The 21,265-nt window shown below is 40.4% G+C and overlaps 1 protein-coding gene across 2 annotated transcripts in view; it reads left to right on the top strand.

Annotated features, from left to right (window-relative positions):
* The first annotated feature begins 2,428 nt into the window (after nt 1–2,428).
* LOC121945100 (mannosyl-oligosaccharide 1,2-alpha-mannosidase IA) overlaps nt 2,429–21,265 on the top strand; it is a 231,244-nt gene continuing 212,407 nt past the window's right edge. For both annotated transcript variants that reach the window (XM_042489124.1, XM_042489125.1), the window contains exon 1: nt 2,429–4,042. In XM_042489124.1, the coding sequence (XP_042345058.1) occupies nt 3,491–4,042 (552 nt within the window). In that variant the 5' untranslated portion in view covers nt 2,429–3,490. The remainder of the gene's footprint in view (nt 4,043–21,265) is intronic.

Consider the following 21,265-nt stretch of genomic DNA (forward strand, 5'->3'; position numbering starts at 1 on the left):
CCGCTCACTAGCCTTGCCCAGATCTTTCAACTTTATCACACAGTCTTTATTAGCGGAGAGAGTTTGCTCAGTCATAGAGATGGATCTGAAATCCTAATGTCAGCAGATCCGTCTCCATGACAACTGAGCCAAGGCCATCCGGTGATGTAGAGTGTGACATAACTAAAGGCCCCAGAAAAAAGCTAACAAGTATCATTATGACCATATTTGACCAGAATTTGTGTTTGAGGCAACTTCTCTGCTTCAAGTATGGATCTATTCTCTAAATAACATGAACACAACATAGACGGGAAGCCACATGGGTAAAAGAAATATGGTAAAATACTGAGAAAAAACAGTTTCTAGTTCACTTTGTTGTCATCGGGAAACACGATAGAGCTTCAGATGAAATCAAATCAGTGCAATGCTTTGCAACAGCAGACACCAAATGAGCAAAATGCAAGTCACAATTAGCATTAAAGACATACAAAATGTCTACTAGTGTTAAAAGTGTAACCCATGGACACTCCACGGTCCTTTATAAGCACATAGCTCCATTTTACGCTACTCATCCATCATCGTTTTCAACAGTTCACGCTTTTGCTCTGATGCTTATGTGAAATTACAAAGCAAAGAATATTTTTTTCTGAAAAACAAACAACAAACAACAACAAAACAAACTTTGAACATTCGAAAACTAACTTACAACCTACTGCTGTTTTGAAGACATTTCCAGATTGCTTAGAGACTATTCACAAATAGTATAAAATATTTGGATTTTTCCTTTCCTACAGGTCTAACCCTGCTTGTTGTGTATGATGCAGAAAAATAAAAACAAAATACAAAGTTATTTTTTTTGATTACGCCATTTATGCATATTAATTGAGATAAAAATAGATATATGATCCTGTAACCCAATCATAATAATTGGCCCTAGTAATAATAATGACGGTGAAGGTGAATGTTTTTATTTTGGCAACGCATCAACGAAACAAGCCGGAGTGCGTCACTTCCGGCTTTCATATTAGTTTGGGACAGTCAACAGTTGCAACGCGGGAATCGTGTCAAAAAATCTTCTTTAATGTTCATCCAAACGAGTATTTTTGGCGTCAGCTTTGTAGAAAAGTCTTTCGGGAATCGGAATACGCTTTCTAAACTTGGGTAAGTGTTTTCAAACAATCTGCTGGGCTCTTCAAACTTGTGTTTATGTTTGTGGTAAAACGTTGACGCTAGCTTACAGGGACGTTAACGTCAAAGCTAACCTTCCTGTGGAAAAATATCAGGCGCAAACTGTTTATGAGGCTCACAAAAGGGAAATATGGTCACTTCACCTTTTGAAACCTGGAGCGGCGTCGCTTTTCTTGTGGTGCTTTCGGATGCCTTTCACTAGTTTTTAAACCGTTGGACGAAATTCGTGCGATTTTTTGTGTTTTTATTTTTTTAATCTATTTTTTGCGGAAAAAAGTAGTGAAAAACTATATTTCTGATTATCATAATTACATATTTGAAATTAAGTTAACAATTATTACAATTTTTAATCTTTTTTTTCTTGTTTTGTTTTTTTTAATATTTTTTATTTATTTACTTTTCATTCATTCTTAATGTAAATTTTCAACCTTCCGTTCTATTTAACTTATTTCTCTGGTATTTTTTCTTCCATGTTTTTACTATTTTATTGCTAATTTTCGGGTCAAAATAATTATAATTTTTAAATTATTTTTTCTAGGTCATTTAAAAAACTGTATGTATTAATGTAACTTTCAGTTTTTTTCTTACTGACTTTTTTCAGGTAGTTCTTTTTGTTTGTTTATTTATTTATTTTGTACTAATTTATTGCTACGTTTAAGGTCATTTCTTCTGCTGCTGCTCATTGCCTTCTCGTGTTTTTGAAAGAAATCAAGCCAATTTGCTCAGGTTTTCAAAGGCTTAAAGCACAATAAATGAATCCGTTAATAAAATAACACCAAATGTATTGAATAAATAACTATTTAACTATTAGGCTACTCCTAATCAGGTGGGTTTCTCCCCACAGGGGTTAACCTATTGAAAATGATGTCTTGAACATAAGCAAAATAACCCAAATGCAGTCTTGTATGGTGGTCTGCAGTAATAACAGTGGTTGTTAGAAAGTGCTTTCTTTAATTTTAGCTCATTGTGTTGCTTATTCAATTCCTGCAGAGTGTTGAGACATCTGTGGCAGACATATCTATCCTCTTCTGAAAGCTTTACAAGGATTAAACGAGCTCATTTTCCTCGGGGGGGGTGTGGATGGTTTTCTAATGTACAGAGCCATTCAGACCTCTCTGCTTTTGTCCGAAAGGCTTAACTGTGTTTTGATAAGCCGCTGTGAATATCCATCAAGAAATCCGACCAGCCCACTGGATTGTCGAGCAGCAGCGGACCGTTTCTGCTCTCTCTCCCTCCTCCTCGCCCCTGCCCGCACTATATGTTACATTTCCAGCCCTCTCCTCTCGCTTTTTTACGCAAGCGGACGTCCGCGGCACAACGACACAAGTGCGCACTACAGGCGAGAGAGCGAGCGAGGCACGGCGGGCGGACGGAGCGGCGGCGGCGGGTACCGGAGCGACGACGCGGCGGTGTCTTTGTTGGAGACCCGGCGGACTGGATGGTGGATTTGTTTTTTTCCGTGGATTTGGATCAGGGGCTAGGATAACTTCGCATGGGACAAAACACGCCTTCTTTCATGTCATCCGCCGATTTGTTTCGCCCGGCGTGTTGACGCCAGTGGAAAACGGAGGCTACCGGAGGAGCGCGATTGACAGATAGGCGACATGAATATACACGCGTTTCCGTCCACCAGCTGTAGATGCAAACAAAACGGCGATCTTAAACGTGATTTCTGGGGCTTATAATGCAGCAACGCGGGTCGGTTTGAACGCAGACAAGGAAATGATGCTCTGCTGTTGCTGCACGCTTGAGGTTTTGCACCGTAGGGCAGCGTGTTATTGACGATTTGCACGGCGTGGAATAATGCATCGAGACACAACTTTGTTCACAGGCCTGACAGACTGCGAGCCCTTTCATTATCTCTCATAAAAGTGCATTCATGTGCAAGTCTGGCGTATGCTGTAGTAATCCTGTTATTCTTGAATACAGCCCAGTGCTTCGGTAAAAAACGCCAGTGCCATTTATGTGTCAGCCCCGGAGCCCCGCACTGTTTTTACATTTTGAAATCCTGCAGTCTGTTGATGTCAGTGATTGCGTTATGTAGATAAAACCTCCAAAAGCTCCCGAGTTGTGTTGCCAAATGATTGGTAAATTGTTGATGTAGGCAGGCCTAACCTTATGCAGATCCAATCGATAGCGAGATAAAGAAAGCTCTGGCAGACTGTTTGTGCTGCTCTGTAAGTGTCACGGGGGTGTGTTTTAAAATCTGGTTTTTACACATGCCCCTCAGCAGCAGCAGAGAGGCTGCTCGGTAGAGAGTGGAGACGGTCCAAACACTGTCGGGACAAAAATACTGTAAAGCAACGTCTCAAGAAAAGTTTCAATGGTTTTCCGAAAGTTGCCCGGTGTGTCGGCATCGGGCATGGGTCTGCGCCTGTCCCAGAAATTCGTCTTTCTGCTCTTTCTCTCGGGTTTGGTAACACTGTGTTTTGGGGCCCTTTTCTTTTTGCCCGACTCTGTCCGACTAAAACGCATTTTTCTGTCCAAGACAGAGACCCAGCCGGTCACTGTTGGCTCCGAGAACGATGCCAGGGAGCACTTGAAAAGACCCAAGGACCAGGAGCACCCGCGGGGCATGACCTCAGCCAAAGGAGAGACGAGCACCAAGCTGAAAAGTCTGAGCCGCAAACCGCCTGTCTCTCATGAGGCCACCGAGGAGCGGCTCGCCGGGGGAAAAGCGCAGGAGGACTTGACTCTGCCAAGGTCGAAAACGGAGTCCGCTTCGGCCAAATCGACCTCCTCTGACCACGGTGCCAACTCGGATACTTTCAGTTACAATAAGTTTAAAGAGTGTCTCCTGAAACCTCCGCTGGGGAGAGACAACGGCAAGCCCAGCGATCCCCAAACCAACGAGCGGCGGGAGAAAGTCAAAGAGGTAAGGACAGGGACCCTGCAGGGACATCGTGGCAGTTTAAAGTTTATTCAGGAGGTGCACAGTTGATGTGCAAAAGTCATGGGCTACCACAGATTTGTTGTTTTAAACAGGGTTGTAATGAGTATCTATCTATCTATCTATCTATCTATCTATCTATCTATCTATACATAATATATATATATATATATATATATATATCTATATCTATATCTATATCTATATCTATATATATATATATGCTCTTTCAGTGTGTATTCGGTTATTGAAAGTTAATTTTAACATTTTGGTAATCTAAAAAAGTCTTGTTCAGCATTTGGTTTTAGAACCAGTCAGGAGTCAGATGTTCAGGTTGTCCAAGTAGGAGAAACTGGGGGCATTTGTAACAATACCCTGCTTTGAAGTCATTACTCAAAGAATACAGAGAAGGTGTACAATGCATTAAACACCAAAACAACACAATGGCTTCTTCAGACTCAAGTCAGTATTTCATGTGAAACATAGAACCATGCAACCACAACAAAAGTTAATGCAAACAATCAATACTGAGCTTCGAACATGTCTTTAATGCAGTAAATACACCAGGGCATTAGTATTGCAGTTCCTATATTGTCTGCCCAAGAGAGTTAAAGACATGTTTAATGGGAAGTCAGGTCACACTAAATACTTGCAACTGTAGCCTGCTGGAGTTGTTAATTCTGAATACTTGTGTTTTTAATACTGTATACTAGAGTTGCAGTGATATACTGGTTTTAAGATATACTGTGATATGAAAGTTGACTGTGTACATCTCACCTTTATATTAGTTATTCTAAAAAGGGATACTTTTTTCATCCCTCCATGAGAAAAGTAGTTTCAGGTCTAAGTTATATTGATAAAACAACCAAAACCAACCCTTCTGTTTTCATTCCTGTAAGGATAATAATTCTGCATTTTCATGATAGCGTGAAACTGGGATCATTTCTGAGACAGATATCATGCAGTGAAAATCTTCTGTTGTTTAAACCCCACTATCATATTTCCTGTGTGTTCTGGTTGTATTTTGGTAAAGAGACTACTGAGAAATAAATATGTATGATCATTATAACCTGTGTAAAATAACAAAGCTTAAGGTAGCCAAAACCTTTCTCACAGTACTGCGTAGCAGCCCTAATCGTTATGTAGAAATGATGATCTATTTTTATTATAGGAAGTCAGAATTGAGTTTGAAGAGAAAAACAGGAAGTACATTTGGGGGTGAATCCAGGACAGATGTTACCCGTGCAGTATGAATAATGTCTAATCTATCACACTGATCAAAAAAGCTCAGTCTGTCATGTGACATCACTCAGCCTTCTCCACAAAATAAGCAGTTTTTTGTGTGTCTGTGGCTTCATAGAGCAAATAAGTTTCAGTTGCAGGGTCTTTTGAATAGGAGCGTATTCGTGCTGTCAAAACATAACAAGCAAACACAACAGATAGTCTGCCGTACCCGTATTTAAAAAAAAAAACAAAAAACAGGCATGCACGGTTGAAAGAAGTAATTATATTTCCATTGTTGGATTTGATTTGTCTGTATTTGTCTGACAATACAGACGATCTCTCTATAGAAGCAGCAGGGCAGTTGTTTGCCAAGCTCCTGTCAAACAGACAAAATAAATCCCTCTCAATCATCTCAGTTGTCTAAATTTACCCAGTGTCTTTGGCTTTTTGCGGATGAATTTCTGTTCAAGAAGACTGAGAACGGTGTCACGACTTAAGGAGAGTTGAACGTTTCCGTTGTTTGTAGCTAAGATTACAAGAAGTCTAATTTCGTGAGCAGAATAGGAAGAAGAGTGTGTTTTGAAGAAATAACTTTTAATAGTTTGTCCATGAGAGAATTTTAACTCTGCAAAACAAATGTGTAAGCTGCACTTTTGTGAACGGGATTGCAGGATATTTTTCTTCTTATAAGATCATTGTGTTGGATTCTGATTATTAATGTTTAGGCACGTAATCATATTAGTTATCAGACTGCCATATTTGTTTCATGTGGTCTGTTAACGTGCGTTCCATCACGTCAGTGATAAAATGTCCTGTGTTTATTGTGGCACCTCTCACCCTCGCACGATCGCCTGCAAATGATGTGACATTGTCCAGTGACACTCTGGCCAGGAGCTCTTCAAGCTGTGTTCCAGCCTTTGTTGAGCCCTGTGGGTCCAATAAGGGCTCCAGAGTGGGAGCGTCTGTGGATCACACATCTGTACCCACTCAAGGCAAGTGAGGCTGGTGAGGAGGAGGGAGGAGGGGGTGGGGGGGGGGTGGGAGAGTGCAGCGGGGGAAGCCATTGGCCAGCGTGTGCAGATGGGTTTCAGCCTTGGCATGTGACACGGATAAGTCCTGTTGTCACTCTCACTTCCAGCCTGCTGTCACCCTCTCACGCTGCTCACATGCCTTCCATACCTAGAGGTGATGTGCTACATGATAACTGAAAGGGATATTTGCCCTCATGCACCGAGCGCTCACTGACTCATTCTCCTTTGATGCTCTTTCAAGTGAATGTCAATGTGACTTTGCCCGCCGTTCGGGCTGTTCAGCTGAGCTCGGCATAGTTCTCGCCTCGGGGTCGTAGTTGTCTGAGAAAAAAAAAAGTTATTTTCCACCACGCCCTCCTCTCCCAATCACTGTTGGAGAATTATAATTGTGCCTCCTCGAGTGAAGACCTTTATTAAGGCGTTGAGGAGCAGACAGGCCCTGCGTGCTTACATTGCATGTCCGTTAGCCTGGTGTGCATTTTTGTGGTGTGCCTTTGTTGTTGCTTCACTTTCCACTGTCTCAAGCCTGCTGGCAGCTTTCCAGATGGCTTCTCTTATTCCTGAGGCTCACATTCATGCTGCCAGCACAGACTGACATATTGTGAGGCTGTTCTTTGCCCAGGTTTACAGATGTAAAACCAAGGAGTAACTGTAACAATGAAACTGGCACTTACGCTGTAATTGTTTTTACTTAAAAATATCCAGGAAACCGATTGCCTTGAAAAATGTACGTTAACATAGCTACTAGTCGTAATTTCTGTTTACTTCACATCTAATGGTTAAGTTTAATTAAAATGTAGTCATTTTTACTTGATTTTGTGAAGTTGTTGCAACTTAAAAACTGTCATATGAAATAGCCTTGTTTTTATTAAGCGTTGACAACTTCAGTAACCCAAGTTTGTCTGAATTAACTTGGTCGTGGCAGGATTTTGCCAATGATAAAGGGAGGAGATCTGCAAGTTTTGTTTTGTAAACATGTTTAAGAATACACAAATATGAGTTTGCAACCAGTAGAATACAGATATATAGCACAGTGAACTTTGTTTACTGAAGTTGCTTACACTTATAAAGATTGAACTTGTCCTTGCAACTACTTCTCAAAATTAAGTGAATATAACCAAATTTGAAGTTTTTAGTCTCTAAAAGCAGTGATTTTTTCACTGTAAGGGAATGCAGAGAGAGAGTATCCCCCTCCTAAAGCCAACAGAAAGGGTCCGGTCCAGCCCTCTGAGTGCCTCAATGCCCAAACTGTGAATGGGCATCGTTTTTCTCAACTGCCAACAACTAGAAAGCAGGTTCCCTACCTTCTTTCTGTGTGTGTGCGCCCACTGCCAAGCGAGGGCAAAACCAGGGACAATGACAGTCTGATCACACAAAGCAAATATTTGAAGGCAGCCCACCACTCGCGAGGCCCCTCAGGATACCAGCAAATACTGCCAAAGTCGCCAAGGTGCTGTTTACCTCCCTGCTAGTAGATAGTTCATTCTCCTCCAAAGGTCCTCAGCCGGCTGAAGATATGAGTAATTTTCAAACGGCCTCCTATTTGTAATTCTGTGATGTCATGGCTCCCTGTGTTGCCGCCTCATTGGCTCCCTGCAGAAGAGACTGGATAGCAGGGGCCGCGCCACAAAAAAAACCCATGTGCCTAAAGCAACAGGGGGGTTGTCCTTCTCTGCATGCACATTTTGTTGCACATGTCCTTTTACTTTCGCTAAGGTTAGAAGTTGGCGTGTGGTAATAAAATACTAGATGCAGAGCACAGAAGTAGCACATCCAAACAAACACAGAGCCAAGTGGATGAAGGGAGCTCTGTGCCGGTCGGAGACGGAAACCTCCATATCTGTCTCCTCTGTTGACGTCCACAACATCACATACATCAAAAGAGAAGTGTGCATTAAAAGGCGGTCTCTGTAAAGCTTGAGATTTGCTCTCTCCCGCATACGCTGAATTTTTTAAGAGATACGCCGGCGCTGTCAAATGACAGCCTTTGCTGGAGGAAATTGGAATACATTGTACAGTATAATGTGGCCTCTAACATTTGATGCTTTTACACAGTGAGAAGGTAGCGCAGGCAGGAGATAAAACTGACAGCTGAGAGTGCTGCAGTGAGAGGACAGACACACTGCAGCCTCACCAAGCAGAGACTCATCCAGTGGAGCAATACAAGTCTTCAGGACTTCTTTGTCCCCCGCGTGTGTTTGTGTTAACTGAGTGTGTGCGTGCACTTGATAGCTTATCTTTATGATCAGGTGCTTGGGGATGAATGTAGAGTTTGACAGTTTCAGTTGGAGGGGTTGTCACTGTGTTTATCCATCCAGTACTGAAGCCCACCTGCATCCATGTGTCGACTAAAAACAACCAAATGAGGTACATCTGTTCTTTTATTCTATTTAATGGTCAGCTGGATGTGTGTGTGTGTGTGTGTGTGTGTGTGTGTGTGTGTGTGTGTAATCCAGAATAATAAGCAGTATTTTGGAAAGATGTTAACCCTCTGTGATATTTGAAAAATTGACTTTAAAAGCACAGAAAAGTTCATTCCACAACACCACAATATCGACATATCTCATCTGCTAAATTCATTGCCCAGCTCAGCGGTTCTTAACCTTTTGTGTTAAAGACCCCTAAGTTGGTACACATTAGGTCATAGACCCCCATTTGATGAGATTTCGCCTCAGGGATATCCACCTGAAAAGATGTTTTTAGATATAATTAAGAGCAGAATCCTAAAGCTGGAAACTACAGTTTAGAAAAAAGCTACTGAGGACCTGTGATCAGAATAGTCTCTCTTATGACTGTTACTCACATTTGGCTGACTTCTATCCTTAAATAAATAGTAAAAACTATTTCTCATTTTTCTGGGTTCACAACTCCCTTAAGGACCCCTGTGGGGCCTGGACCCCTGGTTGAGAACCTCTGTTTTAGCTACATAAACAGCTAAGGGGAAATTTCACCAAAATTTACTCAGAGGGTGGCATGTTTAAAAAGAAAACATAAAACTTCCCAGTTTATTTGCTTTTTTCAGTTTTAGTTTTCGGTTAGCTGCAGCTAAAGAACAGCGCCCATAGAGCAAGTTTTCTTCCAGAATGATCGTCTCCATTGCCACTGTGTTTTAAATCTAGATATTTAATGAAAATACATTAAAGTGACAGTTTTTTAAATTTCTGTTTGCTTTCGAGACGCACCCAACTACATGGCGTGTAGATTAAAGTCAAACTTTGTCAAACAGCTTAAGGGAAAATTGTTCTAGAGCCAGAATATAGAAGCAAAGGCCCTTCCTCTCAGGTTTCCCTCATTTGATCTTATATCAGGAATTATATTTACAGTAGTCAATGGTGAGCGACATAATTTTTTGATCCACACATATAATGTCTCTCAACTTAAAAGAAAATTTTGCAAGTCAAGAAAGTCACAGTTTGTCTTGCAAAAACACTCAGAGAGCTACATCTCTCGTCTCTCGTGATAAACTTCACCAGTTAGCCTGCCAGGTGTCTTGGCTATGCTCCACACACAAATGTAATGTTTTCTTACCTGATGTGTTTTATTCAGCGTCTACTGGTCGTCTTTATCAGCCAGGAAGCAAAAGAATGAGCAACACCCAGCCTGTTTTTATACTTTTTACATGAAATGTATTGCTGTTTAATGTTCATATGGTCTTGGGGCATGTCTTTTATCTGTTTTATGGTGAAACTGAAGGCAAATATTCACATTTGTGGACAAGAAAGTTTTTGTAATTGTAATTTCTGCGAGTAAATGCCAGTTACACACAGGCATTGTAGCTTCAGACACCCACACAGATTATGTATTCGTTCTAGTTAATTTCGAATTATCCTAATTACTGTGACTTTCACAAATTGCAAAATTATCTTTGAAATTGACAAACATCGTATGTGTAATTCATGGCACATTTCAGCGGTACAGAAAAAAGTATGTGTCTCGCCGTTGACTGCAGTACATATTTTTTCTGAAATAAAGTTGCATGGTGCCACACTGGAAGGCGAAGGAGTGAAATAAAACAGGGTCCATTTACAGTGTACAAGGAGTGCCTCTAACTGGAGAAAATATCAAATAATTGGGCCCGACTACAAAACTGAACTGCCACATAACACGAACACACACACACGGACACACAAAGCTAACAAAGCAGCAGAAATAGGTGAGCCTGTAGCAGGACCTGAAATCCCCTTATAGCCGTAATGACCAGTGAGCTGGGTGTCTGTCTGAATAAAATGCTGCCGTTAAGCCGGCGCCTCCTGGCCAGCTCTGAGCACTGTGACCTTCCTCCACCCCTCATTCCCCTGCTGTCTCCCGCTACGAACCAGGTGTGCCAAACAACCTTCAGTCTGAGCCAGGAAAATGGCCGCCTGCTGAGTGAGAAGAAAGAAACGGAAGATGAACAAAGTCTTAAGAAAAGGCTTACAATCTCCAAGCGCTCCCGCAGAGCTGGAACATTTGTGCTTTTCCTCTTCTCTGCGGATGCTGTGCAAATGTCAGCGGCTGGTTGTTTTGGGTGTGAGCCCATCGTTGTCTTTGGTCTGTTTATGCAGAGCCACTGTGCCTGCTGGATATTGATATATTGTGCAAGTCAATGGCAGCTGAGAGATATTATCAACATGACAATGCTGCCATGCACTGATGCGAGACTTTGCTTTCACACGGGAAGAAACTGACTCTTTGATCTGTTCTCTGAGGCGTGTGTTCAGTGGGTTTTGTCCTGGGCTAATTGCAATTGTAGTGTAAGTTTGTTGTTGTTATTAACATTATGAGTGGCTAATGATAATGAGTAGAAGCAGGGGTGAGTGTATCACCTGGAGTTGTAGCTCAACAGTAAGAGCAGTTCTGAGTTATTATCCTGATTAGCTTTCCTTCTTTTTCCTTCTTTTTCTAGCCCATTTCCCACCGGACAAAAGACCCATTTCCACCCACTAACATCTGGCTTTTGTCTTTAGTAATTTATCGATACATATTAGCTCTTAATATCTGAAATGGTTTCAAAACGTATTTTCCGCAGTATCGATACAGCGCTGCCAGCTGCACTGTCTTGCTCTCTCTTATTGTTGATGTTTACTACAGTCATGATATAGCCTTGTTATTTGGGCTGTCAAATGATTCATTTTTGAAATTGCGATTAACTGCAGAATTTCAATAGTTAATTGTGATTAATTGCATTTTTAATTCACATATTTTCAATTCTATTATTAGTTCTATTATTTTGCATTACAAAACAGTTATGAAGGCTGTATTTACAAGGAAAAGCAATTCTTACCAAACTGTCTCAAATAAGGAATCAAAAGACATCATTATCACCAAAATTTACCCTTACTTTGGAGCATCATTCCACCCCCTTCCTGAGAAACTAGAAGGACGTAGTTGGTGCCACTGGATACACAGAATGAAGCAGTTTTTGAAGTGGTTTTTCCACTTTTAAAAAAACCTGTATGTAAACTCTAATTTTGGTGAAAAATAGCTATCACAGATGTGTTAAACAGCTGGGTTACCCTTTTAGAAGAATGACAGCTAACTAACTGCTGACTGAAGTGATTTTAACTCTTCGCATTACAGTGAAGCCATCAAAAAAAAGAAAAAAGATTGATGTTTACCAAAATGTAAGTGTCAGAATATATTGGTTAATGGCATGAAAACTTGAGCTACAACTTAGTTTGACTGAAGAAAGACAAACATTACCTTGATGAATACAGCAGACCTGAATCTATCCCATTATAGATAAAAGTTGACAGAGTAACCCGCTCTTATACAAACAAAATATTCCACCAGTTTTTAAACTAATATAGCAGTCACTAGTTTGCTTTACAGGCGAAAATTTGATAACTGCTGGCTTCACAGTGTGCACATCTTTTTGAAAACCTCTGAGAATAAAAAGTGTGACATTAACTTAAAGCTCAGATGCCACTATGCTAATATCTTGAACACTGATGTCTTACAGATTGTTTGTTTGTTTTTATATATATATATATATATATATATATATATATATATATATAATATATATATATATATATATATATATATATATATATATATACCCGCTGTTAACCCACTATGTCATCATGTTAACGGGGAAAAAGGTTGTTCACAGTTTCCAGCAGCTCATTAGTTACTGCAGTTATGTTATCAAAACAAAATACTCCAGAAACACACAGATGTGCTTCTAACCACGGTAATTGCTATATTGTATAAAAGACTGTGGCCTTATAAAACCCACACACGTTATTGAAGCACATTTGAACCTCTTATGCTCTTTATGCTGATCAGATAAAATACTCATTTTCATCCTGAAGCATCAAATTCTCAAATGATCACAGCTGATGGTGACTATTAGTGCAACTAACACTGTCTGCTTCAGTGTGTTGTTTAGCAGAATAGAGCATGATTGACACATGTCATGTAGCCTCGCCTGAGTCATTGATTATTTCCTATTTTTGCCTGCTTTTGAGAGAAAATAAACCCAAGAAGCTAATTTGATGCTTGCTGTTTCAAGCAGAAATGTCAGTGTGAGGGTGAAGTGAAAATGTACGTACAACATTGATTGATTCCTTCATAGGCGTCCCCCTATTTCCTGTCCCCTTAAGGCGTTACATAACAATAAAAACAGTGCTGGAGAGATGACCTTAAAGGTCAAAGCAGCTGCATCCAGGAAATCTTGTGTTTCACGGAATAAGAGTAAGACAGAGAAACGTCAGGTAAAAACCTCAGAGCACAGCAGAGAAGCTTATTTTCCAGTGGGTGATAAAAGCTGATTAAGCTACACAGTACCAGGTCTTTTCCCCCCCGGCAATGACTGCAGGAAGTAAGTGATCGGGTGAGATGCAGAGAGGAAAAGGAAGGATGTGAGTAAAAAGGGGGATGATGTTAGCTAACATCCTTTTTGCATTCACCGCAGTTTTCTCCCCGCATTCCCTTTGTGGTAGGGGCACTAGCTCGAGGGTAAGACTCTCTGTTGAGGCTCGCTTTTCAAGAGGTGTGAGTGTATGCAGATACGTCTTGTGCACTGCATTCATATACAACTCTATGCACAAGTTATCCAGTTACAAGATGCACACAGGCCACTTTGTACATGCATATTAGTGTGTGCTTTTGGTTTGCCATTTGTGCGTATGTGCGTGTTGCTGTGGGTCACAGGCGGAAGTGGAGGATTATGTCACATCTTAAACCAATAAAATGCCTTAAATCCCCTTCTCTCTTGAGAGGAAAGTAACTATTCATCCAGAATGTAACAACTGTAGCGTTAATGTTGGTTTGCTGTATAGTGTGCATGTTTGTGGTTCATGTGAGCTTAGTAAATTTGCCCCAGCAGTTAAAAAGTCGCACACAGCTTGTAGATCTTTTCTTTTCCCGATGACGTGGCCTAGTCAACAGTTTTCAGATGTTTTCCCTCGTCACACAATAAAAAAAATCCTTTTTTTCCCCTCCGGAAACTCCCTCTCGTTGTTCGCTCCTGCACGTCCTTATTTACTGACTCTTTAAATCAGGCCTGACCCAGTCTATGTGTTTGCTGTACTTGTCCTCGGCCCTCCTGTCTGTGTTTACTATAGCCTGTGGGTGTTGCGTCAGTTGCCAGTAAAAGCAGAGGGTCACGTCCCAGACCAGAATTTGTCCACATTTTGACCACGTTCCCGAAACAGAGGAGTGCACAGAGCTGCAAGTGAGCCGCGCTCTTGGCAGTGGCGGTGTGGTTTTTCTTGAAATTAGATTTCCGCTTTGCTCAGATTTCATCAGCCAGACTCACAAAAATCTTCTTTTACACCGTCAGTCCCCCTACCTTTGCTGTGATGTTGCAATAAGTTCCTTGGAAGCACATTTAGCTGGAGTTAACGGTACCCCTGACATAATGGGGTCATTGTGTGTATACCTCTTAATCCTGGCGTCTGCAGGCCTGTGATTACTGGAAGAAAAAAACACTCATTTCTGACTTGATGCTCTCAGGTTTCACGGTGTTCCCCTCTTGGCAAATGACTTTTTGATAAGCCAAAATCTCCCATAGTCTGTGCATTTACCATAAATTTCTCCACATTTTCATCTGGCTTGCTCACTTACGGGCATAAATGATCAAAGGATTAATAACCATGTTTTAACACAATTATTTACACTCTTTCACCTCTGTCGCTGACATTATTAGCTCTATGATAACACGAAATAAAGAGGGCGAGAATCAGCGTTTGCAACCGACTGGAGCCCTTTTTTACAGGTTGAGCCTCAGTGCAGCCACAAAGTCCCTTCTTTGTGCCACACTTTACATCTTCACACAGACTCAAACATGTTGCTCCAGTGTGTGAGTTTAGACAGCATGCCGGCATCGCAGAAGCAAAGAGGCTGTTTAACTCAACAGTGGCTGCCTCTATAGTGACATATAATGTGCGTTGGCAGCGCTTTATAGACAATAACAATGGTATAACGTGGCAATAGTCATTTACTGACCCTGTTAAATGGCAGCTGATCTGGTTCTGTGCTTTGAGGGTAAGGAGCTCCTGGACCTCATTTCTTTCCCAAATTGCATACATTACAGTCGCTGTTCCTCTTAATTAAGTTAGCTGCTAAATGCTACCTGCTGCTTATTAAATCTCCGCAGTGAGTTGCACACACAACACACTGTCTTACCGTCTTACCCGTCCCGCCCATAATATCGTTCTGCTGGTTGTCCATGTACATAAACACAGTTTTGGCGCTGTTACTACTTGACTTGCTGGGTAAAAGGCGAGACCATGCTGTCCCCTCATTCTGCGATCGTACCTTTTGGACAGAATAGCGAGGTCCTGCCTTGAAAAGGGCTTGTGTCTCTGTCAATGTATGTGGACTGGAAAAAAATTACAGTGACACTTTAACTTATTTGATATGGGAAACTTAATTTATTTAATATGGACCGATATATATATATATATATATATATATATATATATATATATGATATACCGATATATATATATATATGATGATACTAAATATATTATATTTGTGATCTGATACGATTATTAGTACTTGATGAGACTGGCATTTACAGCAAAAATTAAAATCAAATATAACTAACTCCAACCCCAAACTTTGTTTAAATGCCTTTAGCAAATGTTTAATAAAAACTGAAATGTTCATCACATACAGCAAGTTTCCTGCAACTTTTTTTTTATAAAGTAAAGTGAAAATTAAATTTAAAAAAAATGAATGAATAAAAATATCTCTCTGAGGTTTTACAAAGTAAAAGTTCCTTTCATACAGACACTTTTTTTTTTGCACTTTTTGATTAATTAAAATAAAATGCCAAAACAGATAAATGGCAAAATGCCAAATATCGACCCCCAATAATCGGCCAGGCCGACAATCTGTCGACCCCTATTTTTCAGTGTATGTGGGCCTCCAGCATCCCACAACAGTCTCGCCACACAGCACACGTGCTGTCAGCCCACTTGTGATTCAGCAAGCTTCAGCCTCTCTATGTTTTTAGTTTTTGTGTGTGTGTGTGCGGTGTGTGTGTGTGTGTGTGCATGTGTTTGCTACAGATACAGAAACCTCCCCACCTTCTCTCTCTGGCCTCGCTGCTCAGGCAGATTCAACAAATAGGAACGAGGGGAGAGAGATGTGGCCTAGATGTAACCAGCAGACTATGCAAGCCCCCAGCTGAGTTTTAGCCCGCTGCCTTTATGCCTGCCTAATTGGTCAGAAAACATGCGTGGCTGTATTCACAGGGTAATGGCAGGACATTAGAGTGGGCCGGGGGACCTGCTTGTCCCCACATGTCTTCCTCCTCTCCTCACTCGCCTTTTGTTGGTTGTGATTTTTTAGAACTGTCACTGACTCTGTCCCTGTTACTCCTTCTTCTCTTCCTCTTTTGTCCTCTCTCTCATTCTTTCTCCCTGCTCTTGACAACGTGCAGCCCTGGCATGTTTACCGCCACTGCTCTGCCAACTATTCCCCTCCTCTGCATCACCAGAGAGCCAGCGCGAGCTGCCTGGCCGCTGTCGTCGCAGATTGGCCTGTCTCCATTGTTGTTATCGTGTTGTGACATGGCTTCAGCCTACTTTCAAGATGGCTGAATAATTCTGTCAAGCTTTTGACCTACAATTTAGGCGTATCCCCTGAAGACAGCATCATCTTTTATGTAGCGGTCTTTGTTGGCCAGGATCGTTTTCCTTTTTAGAGTGAGGACAATAGCTTCGTATGGAAAGCTTAGCAGACCGTTTTCGTGGTCAAAACAGTGCTGGAGTGAAAACATGTCTCCCTTGTGATTTTCTCCTTCATCAGCATCAGTGGGCAAATAGCCATTAATTAGCTGAATGCTTACAAGACCATTTTAGCCAGAGCTGGGTGTATTTGTTCATTATTATCACAATTAAGTCCCTAATCAAATGGCGGCCGCGGTGCTCAGTGCTCATTAGGGAGCCATATAGATTTCTCTAGTTCCCTCAAGGCTGGATGATGGCCAGTGAGATAATTGCAATTTTCAACCATCCACCGTCAGTGATAAGACAGAGAAATAACAAATAATAAACTGACTTGATAGTCTACTAATGACTGTTTGCTGTGTGAGAGAACAACCAGTTTGCTGATCATTAATTGGATAAGAAGTGTAGGTGACAGGCTCTTGAGTATATTTCTTGAGCACTGATATTACACTGGACAGAGACAGCTGGATATGGAGGAGATGGGTACATGCGGTGCCTTTTTATAATAAATAAACTCTTCAAAAATGTTTGTGGATACTTATTTTGACCAACTGTCAGTTCTCTGTGAAATTGCACTGAAAAATCTCCACATTCAGAAAATCAGCTGTCATATTGTGCACATTTAAGAGCTTCTGTGGAATGCTATTGACAAGAACCATTTGCTTAAAAAATACTGCTAAAACCCTTCACATGAAAAAACTCTGTCATTTAAATCTTGAAAGATTGTGCTTTTTGAAAGAAGGGTCTGTTTTAGACGATGTAATCTTTCAAAAGCTTTAATATCCTCCAAAAAAGAAGCATTTTTTGATAATGCCTTAAAATAATCTGTTTTTCTATTTCACTTTCATGTCAGACCTCGTTTTATTTCTCTCTCTCTCTCTCTCTCTCTCTCTATCTCTCTCTCTCACACACACACACACACACACACACAACACACACAACCAAAGCGTTTTTTGCTCATTCAGAGGAGAGTTGATGCTGATACAATGCATTTCAACAACAGGAAATGGGTGTAACTCGCGGTCCACTTTCAGAAGTAACTGTGGTTAACAGTTTTTTGGACAACCCATGATGTGTTGTCAGTTAACCTGTTTTCAGCTTGTGCAGGCAAGTCAATAGTTGCAGATTAACCCTTTCGAACCTGTCACAACAGTTTTGTTGTGCTTTGGTCAGACTACTTTTTACAAACATTGAAAGATTGCTAACCTGAGAAAATTGGTTTGATTTCTTTTGAAAACATGGGAAAACTTAATGGGCAGCTTGGCAGGAAATGTCTTGAAAATGAAAAAAAAATTAGCAACAGGTGACAAGAAAATGTCTTAAAAATGAGCTATGGAGAGATTATTAATATCATCCAAAAAGGAAAGCATTTCCAGCACATTATATAATTCTTATAATTATAATTAAATAAACAAAAATTATGTTATGAAAAAAAAGTATTTTATAGGCCATTTTCTTGTCTCTTTTTTTGATTTTTTATTTAAATTTTTTATTTTTTTTTTTACAAATTTCTTGCTCATTTCGGGTCATGTCTTGGGCTCATTGCCTTCTTCACATGTTTTTGAAAGAAATCTATGCAATTTACTCAGGTTTCAAAGGGTTAATATTTTGTTGATTACCTAATCAAGTAATCGAGTGATTGTTTAGGCGCTATTACTCACATTTGGCTAATATTTGACATTTGATATGCAGCCATGATATTTTCAGGGAAAAGCTGATATTACAGTGCAGACAGAAGTGTCATAAAATCAATCAACCAATCAGTACAATATCTGAGACAAGTCAGTTTCCACTTTAATCCCCTTTGTTCAAACCAGGGTGCTTCTGAGACATGCAAATGATCTAATTAGACTTTTTATGTGCTAACCGTACCAAAAAGCTCGATCCATCTCTTGGTTAATTTGGCCCACCATTAGAGTGGAAACCTGCTGCTAACCAAACGCCCCCCAGAAGATGTGAGCCTGGTCATCAGCTCTCTCATAATGATGTCTGCTGTGGTCTCCTGGACACAATATGAGCAATAAAAATGACAACAGTGTGTGTGTGTGTGTTATAATGACATCCCTGTATGACCCTGGCATAACATTGCAGTTTCCACCTGCAAGGGAACAATTATGTCAGGGACTAAGATTACATCAGCTTAAATTTATTTAATTTAATTTCATAAAATTTTAAACTCTGCGTTTCACAGGATAATCACAAAGCAGCAATTTCTGATAATATAATGATAATTACAGAAATTATCCAAGAATCTTCATTATGACAAAGTACATTATGTCAGTGAATTTCCAATAAAATTCACTCCCTGGACTGACGTGACACGAATCGACCCCGGCCCAAATTCCTGCTAAATTTTACTGGCACAGTCAAACGCGTGTGTTTCCCATCAGTCTGATATTGGGTTGGTGCCAGGATCTCAAGAGTTCTCCGGCTAAACACAGGCTTGTGGCTTAGCAACAGTTGAGTTTATTTTTACTTGGTCACTAGCAAGTCTGAAAAGCTCCTTAACTGCCAAGTGTAACAGACACCATATTAAGGAGTTTAATTAGTGTGAGACTGTGGGAGCCTTAAAACCAGTTTTGTATCTGTATTCATTGAGCTGAGAGTAAGATGCAAACAAACGGCCGATTAAGTTGCTCCTTTGTTGAATGAAAAATATTCAAAGATCTGTCCGTATAAATGTTGGTACTTCCCTGAGGATGAAGAGGGCCTGTTAGGTCATGTTAAACGCCATTTTGAAGCATGTGTTCAAATTGCTTTAAAGTAGCACAAAGCTTGTCAAAATGCAGAATTTAGCTCTGTTGCCTGATGAAAGGTATTTGGATGGGAAATAGCTACAGACATTCCCTTTGTTCAAATATGCAAACTTTTCTGTGCTCCCTTCAGATCTCTTAAAGAGGTCTTTCAGAGTAATTTAACATCAACTGAAGGTCTAGTTTTTGCTTACTTCCACTGGTTGAAGCTCTTATCATGTAGTGATGTACAAGTGTGCTGAGGGTGTGTCCTGTACTCTATAGCATCATTACTGGAGGTGGGCAGAGGTGACAGACCTGAAACTATAAATCATAAGATATAAGTAAGTTCATGTTGTTCAGTTTTGTGTTAAACTACTTTTGAAAAGCAAACTCTGATTGGTTGTAATGATCTTAAATTTTCACATTTAAACCTACGATTCTACCTAAGATCTCTGAATGTAGCTACGTCTTAAAAAATAAGTTAAATGGAGCAAGAAATGTGAGTCGGACAATCACAAAGAAGGAAAGATGACAGTTTTGCCACATTTATTACCCTTTTGTCAAGCAGCAGCAACACCTGAGGCTGGAAAATTAATGCGGAAATACCAAAAACTGAAATTCATTATATAGCCACTTGATGCTGGCTCCAAAACAGAGTAAATCTCCATAGAATGCCCATCTTTACAGCAGAAATAAACATATATACATCTGGGTACAAAAAACTGTTTTGGTCTCTATAGTCAATATCCCCTTTCGTAACAAGTCTATGGAAGGTGCATTTTTATAAAACTAACTCTTTTACATTTATTATGGCTCAAAGTTATGCATATTTAAGGAAGGGGGTGGCTTGAGTGATAGGCTGTGTGCAAGGGTCACTACAGTCTGTGAGTCAGATCCAGCGTCTTTAAATATGGTCACTTTTGGCCTAAAAAGTAAAACAAAACCAAAACAAGTTGGTGATGGCCGAAATGCAGAACTCAAGGCTTCAAAACGGCAGCCCACAAACCAATCGGTGACATAACGGTAGCTAAGTCCATTATTTATACAGTCTATTGGAAAAAAACATAATGAATCGAAAAATACCTCATTGTGTGTGTGCACAACTCTAGCAAGAAAGTCAAAGTTGAACCCAGGAGTCAGCCTGTAAGCTGTCGCAGATGTTTTACATCAGAAGGTTTGAGTCATAATTTTACCGTTAGCCTTCATTTTATCTTCCAAATACTTTGACCAACTTGGTTTGTTTTCAACATGTATTGTGTGACCACTTGTGCTTGTTGCCCATTTGGACCTTTATTTTTTAAATTTAGTTTTAGTAATGTTGCTTCATTCCCAGATCTTAGCAGTTACTTTTGTAAGTTTATTCAAGGATCTACTTTAGAAGCACATGGACGTGCCTCTAGTCTTCCTGGAGTCCTGCACACTGAAATCCAGAACATAAACTAAAAGTAAGTGCAATGTTGTCAAACTGTCAAACAATGGCTGGAACTGCAAAACAAAACCCCATTGTAATAAATAGTTTTCTGAAAGTTATTATTCAACAGTTGTCAGAGCAGTGAATGCAGTGCGCATGGTGAGATATAAAGCATCTGTGGACACTCTTTTCTCCACCAGCTCAGGCATTCCTGCTCTCAAAAGATGACTTAAGGCTTGTGGAAAAAAAGTTTAGTGAAGGTAAATGCAAAACAGACTCATGTCTAGCGGGTATAGAATGCAAAATGTGTGAGTGTGTTGGACGCTGTGGCGTGACAGTGGAGGTAACATAGCGACTTGTATTTTCCTAGTAAAATGAGATGGATGGTTGCAATTAATTCTGCATTGACCATTAACTGAAGAGCTGAGCCCGAATCAAGCAGCAGGACACTGGAGCGGACGAGAGCAATGTGGTGTGTGTGTTTATGTGCAAACTTGTGTGTTCATGCGTGTGTGTGTGTGTGTTGTTTTAAACACAGTTTGCTTATGGACTTTTGGGGCCCACTGAGTCTTTACAGGAGGCGACTAAATGCTGACAAGAGTGAATGAAACAGGACAGGGCCATCCAGGTTGTGCCTC

This window comes from Plectropomus leopardus, chromosome 7 (assembly GCF_008729295.1).
Source record: "Plectropomus leopardus isolate mb chromosome 7, YSFRI_Pleo_2.0, whole genome shotgun sequence".
Taxonomy (NCBI): Eukaryota; Metazoa; Chordata; class Actinopteri; order Perciformes; family Serranidae; genus Plectropomus; species Plectropomus leopardus.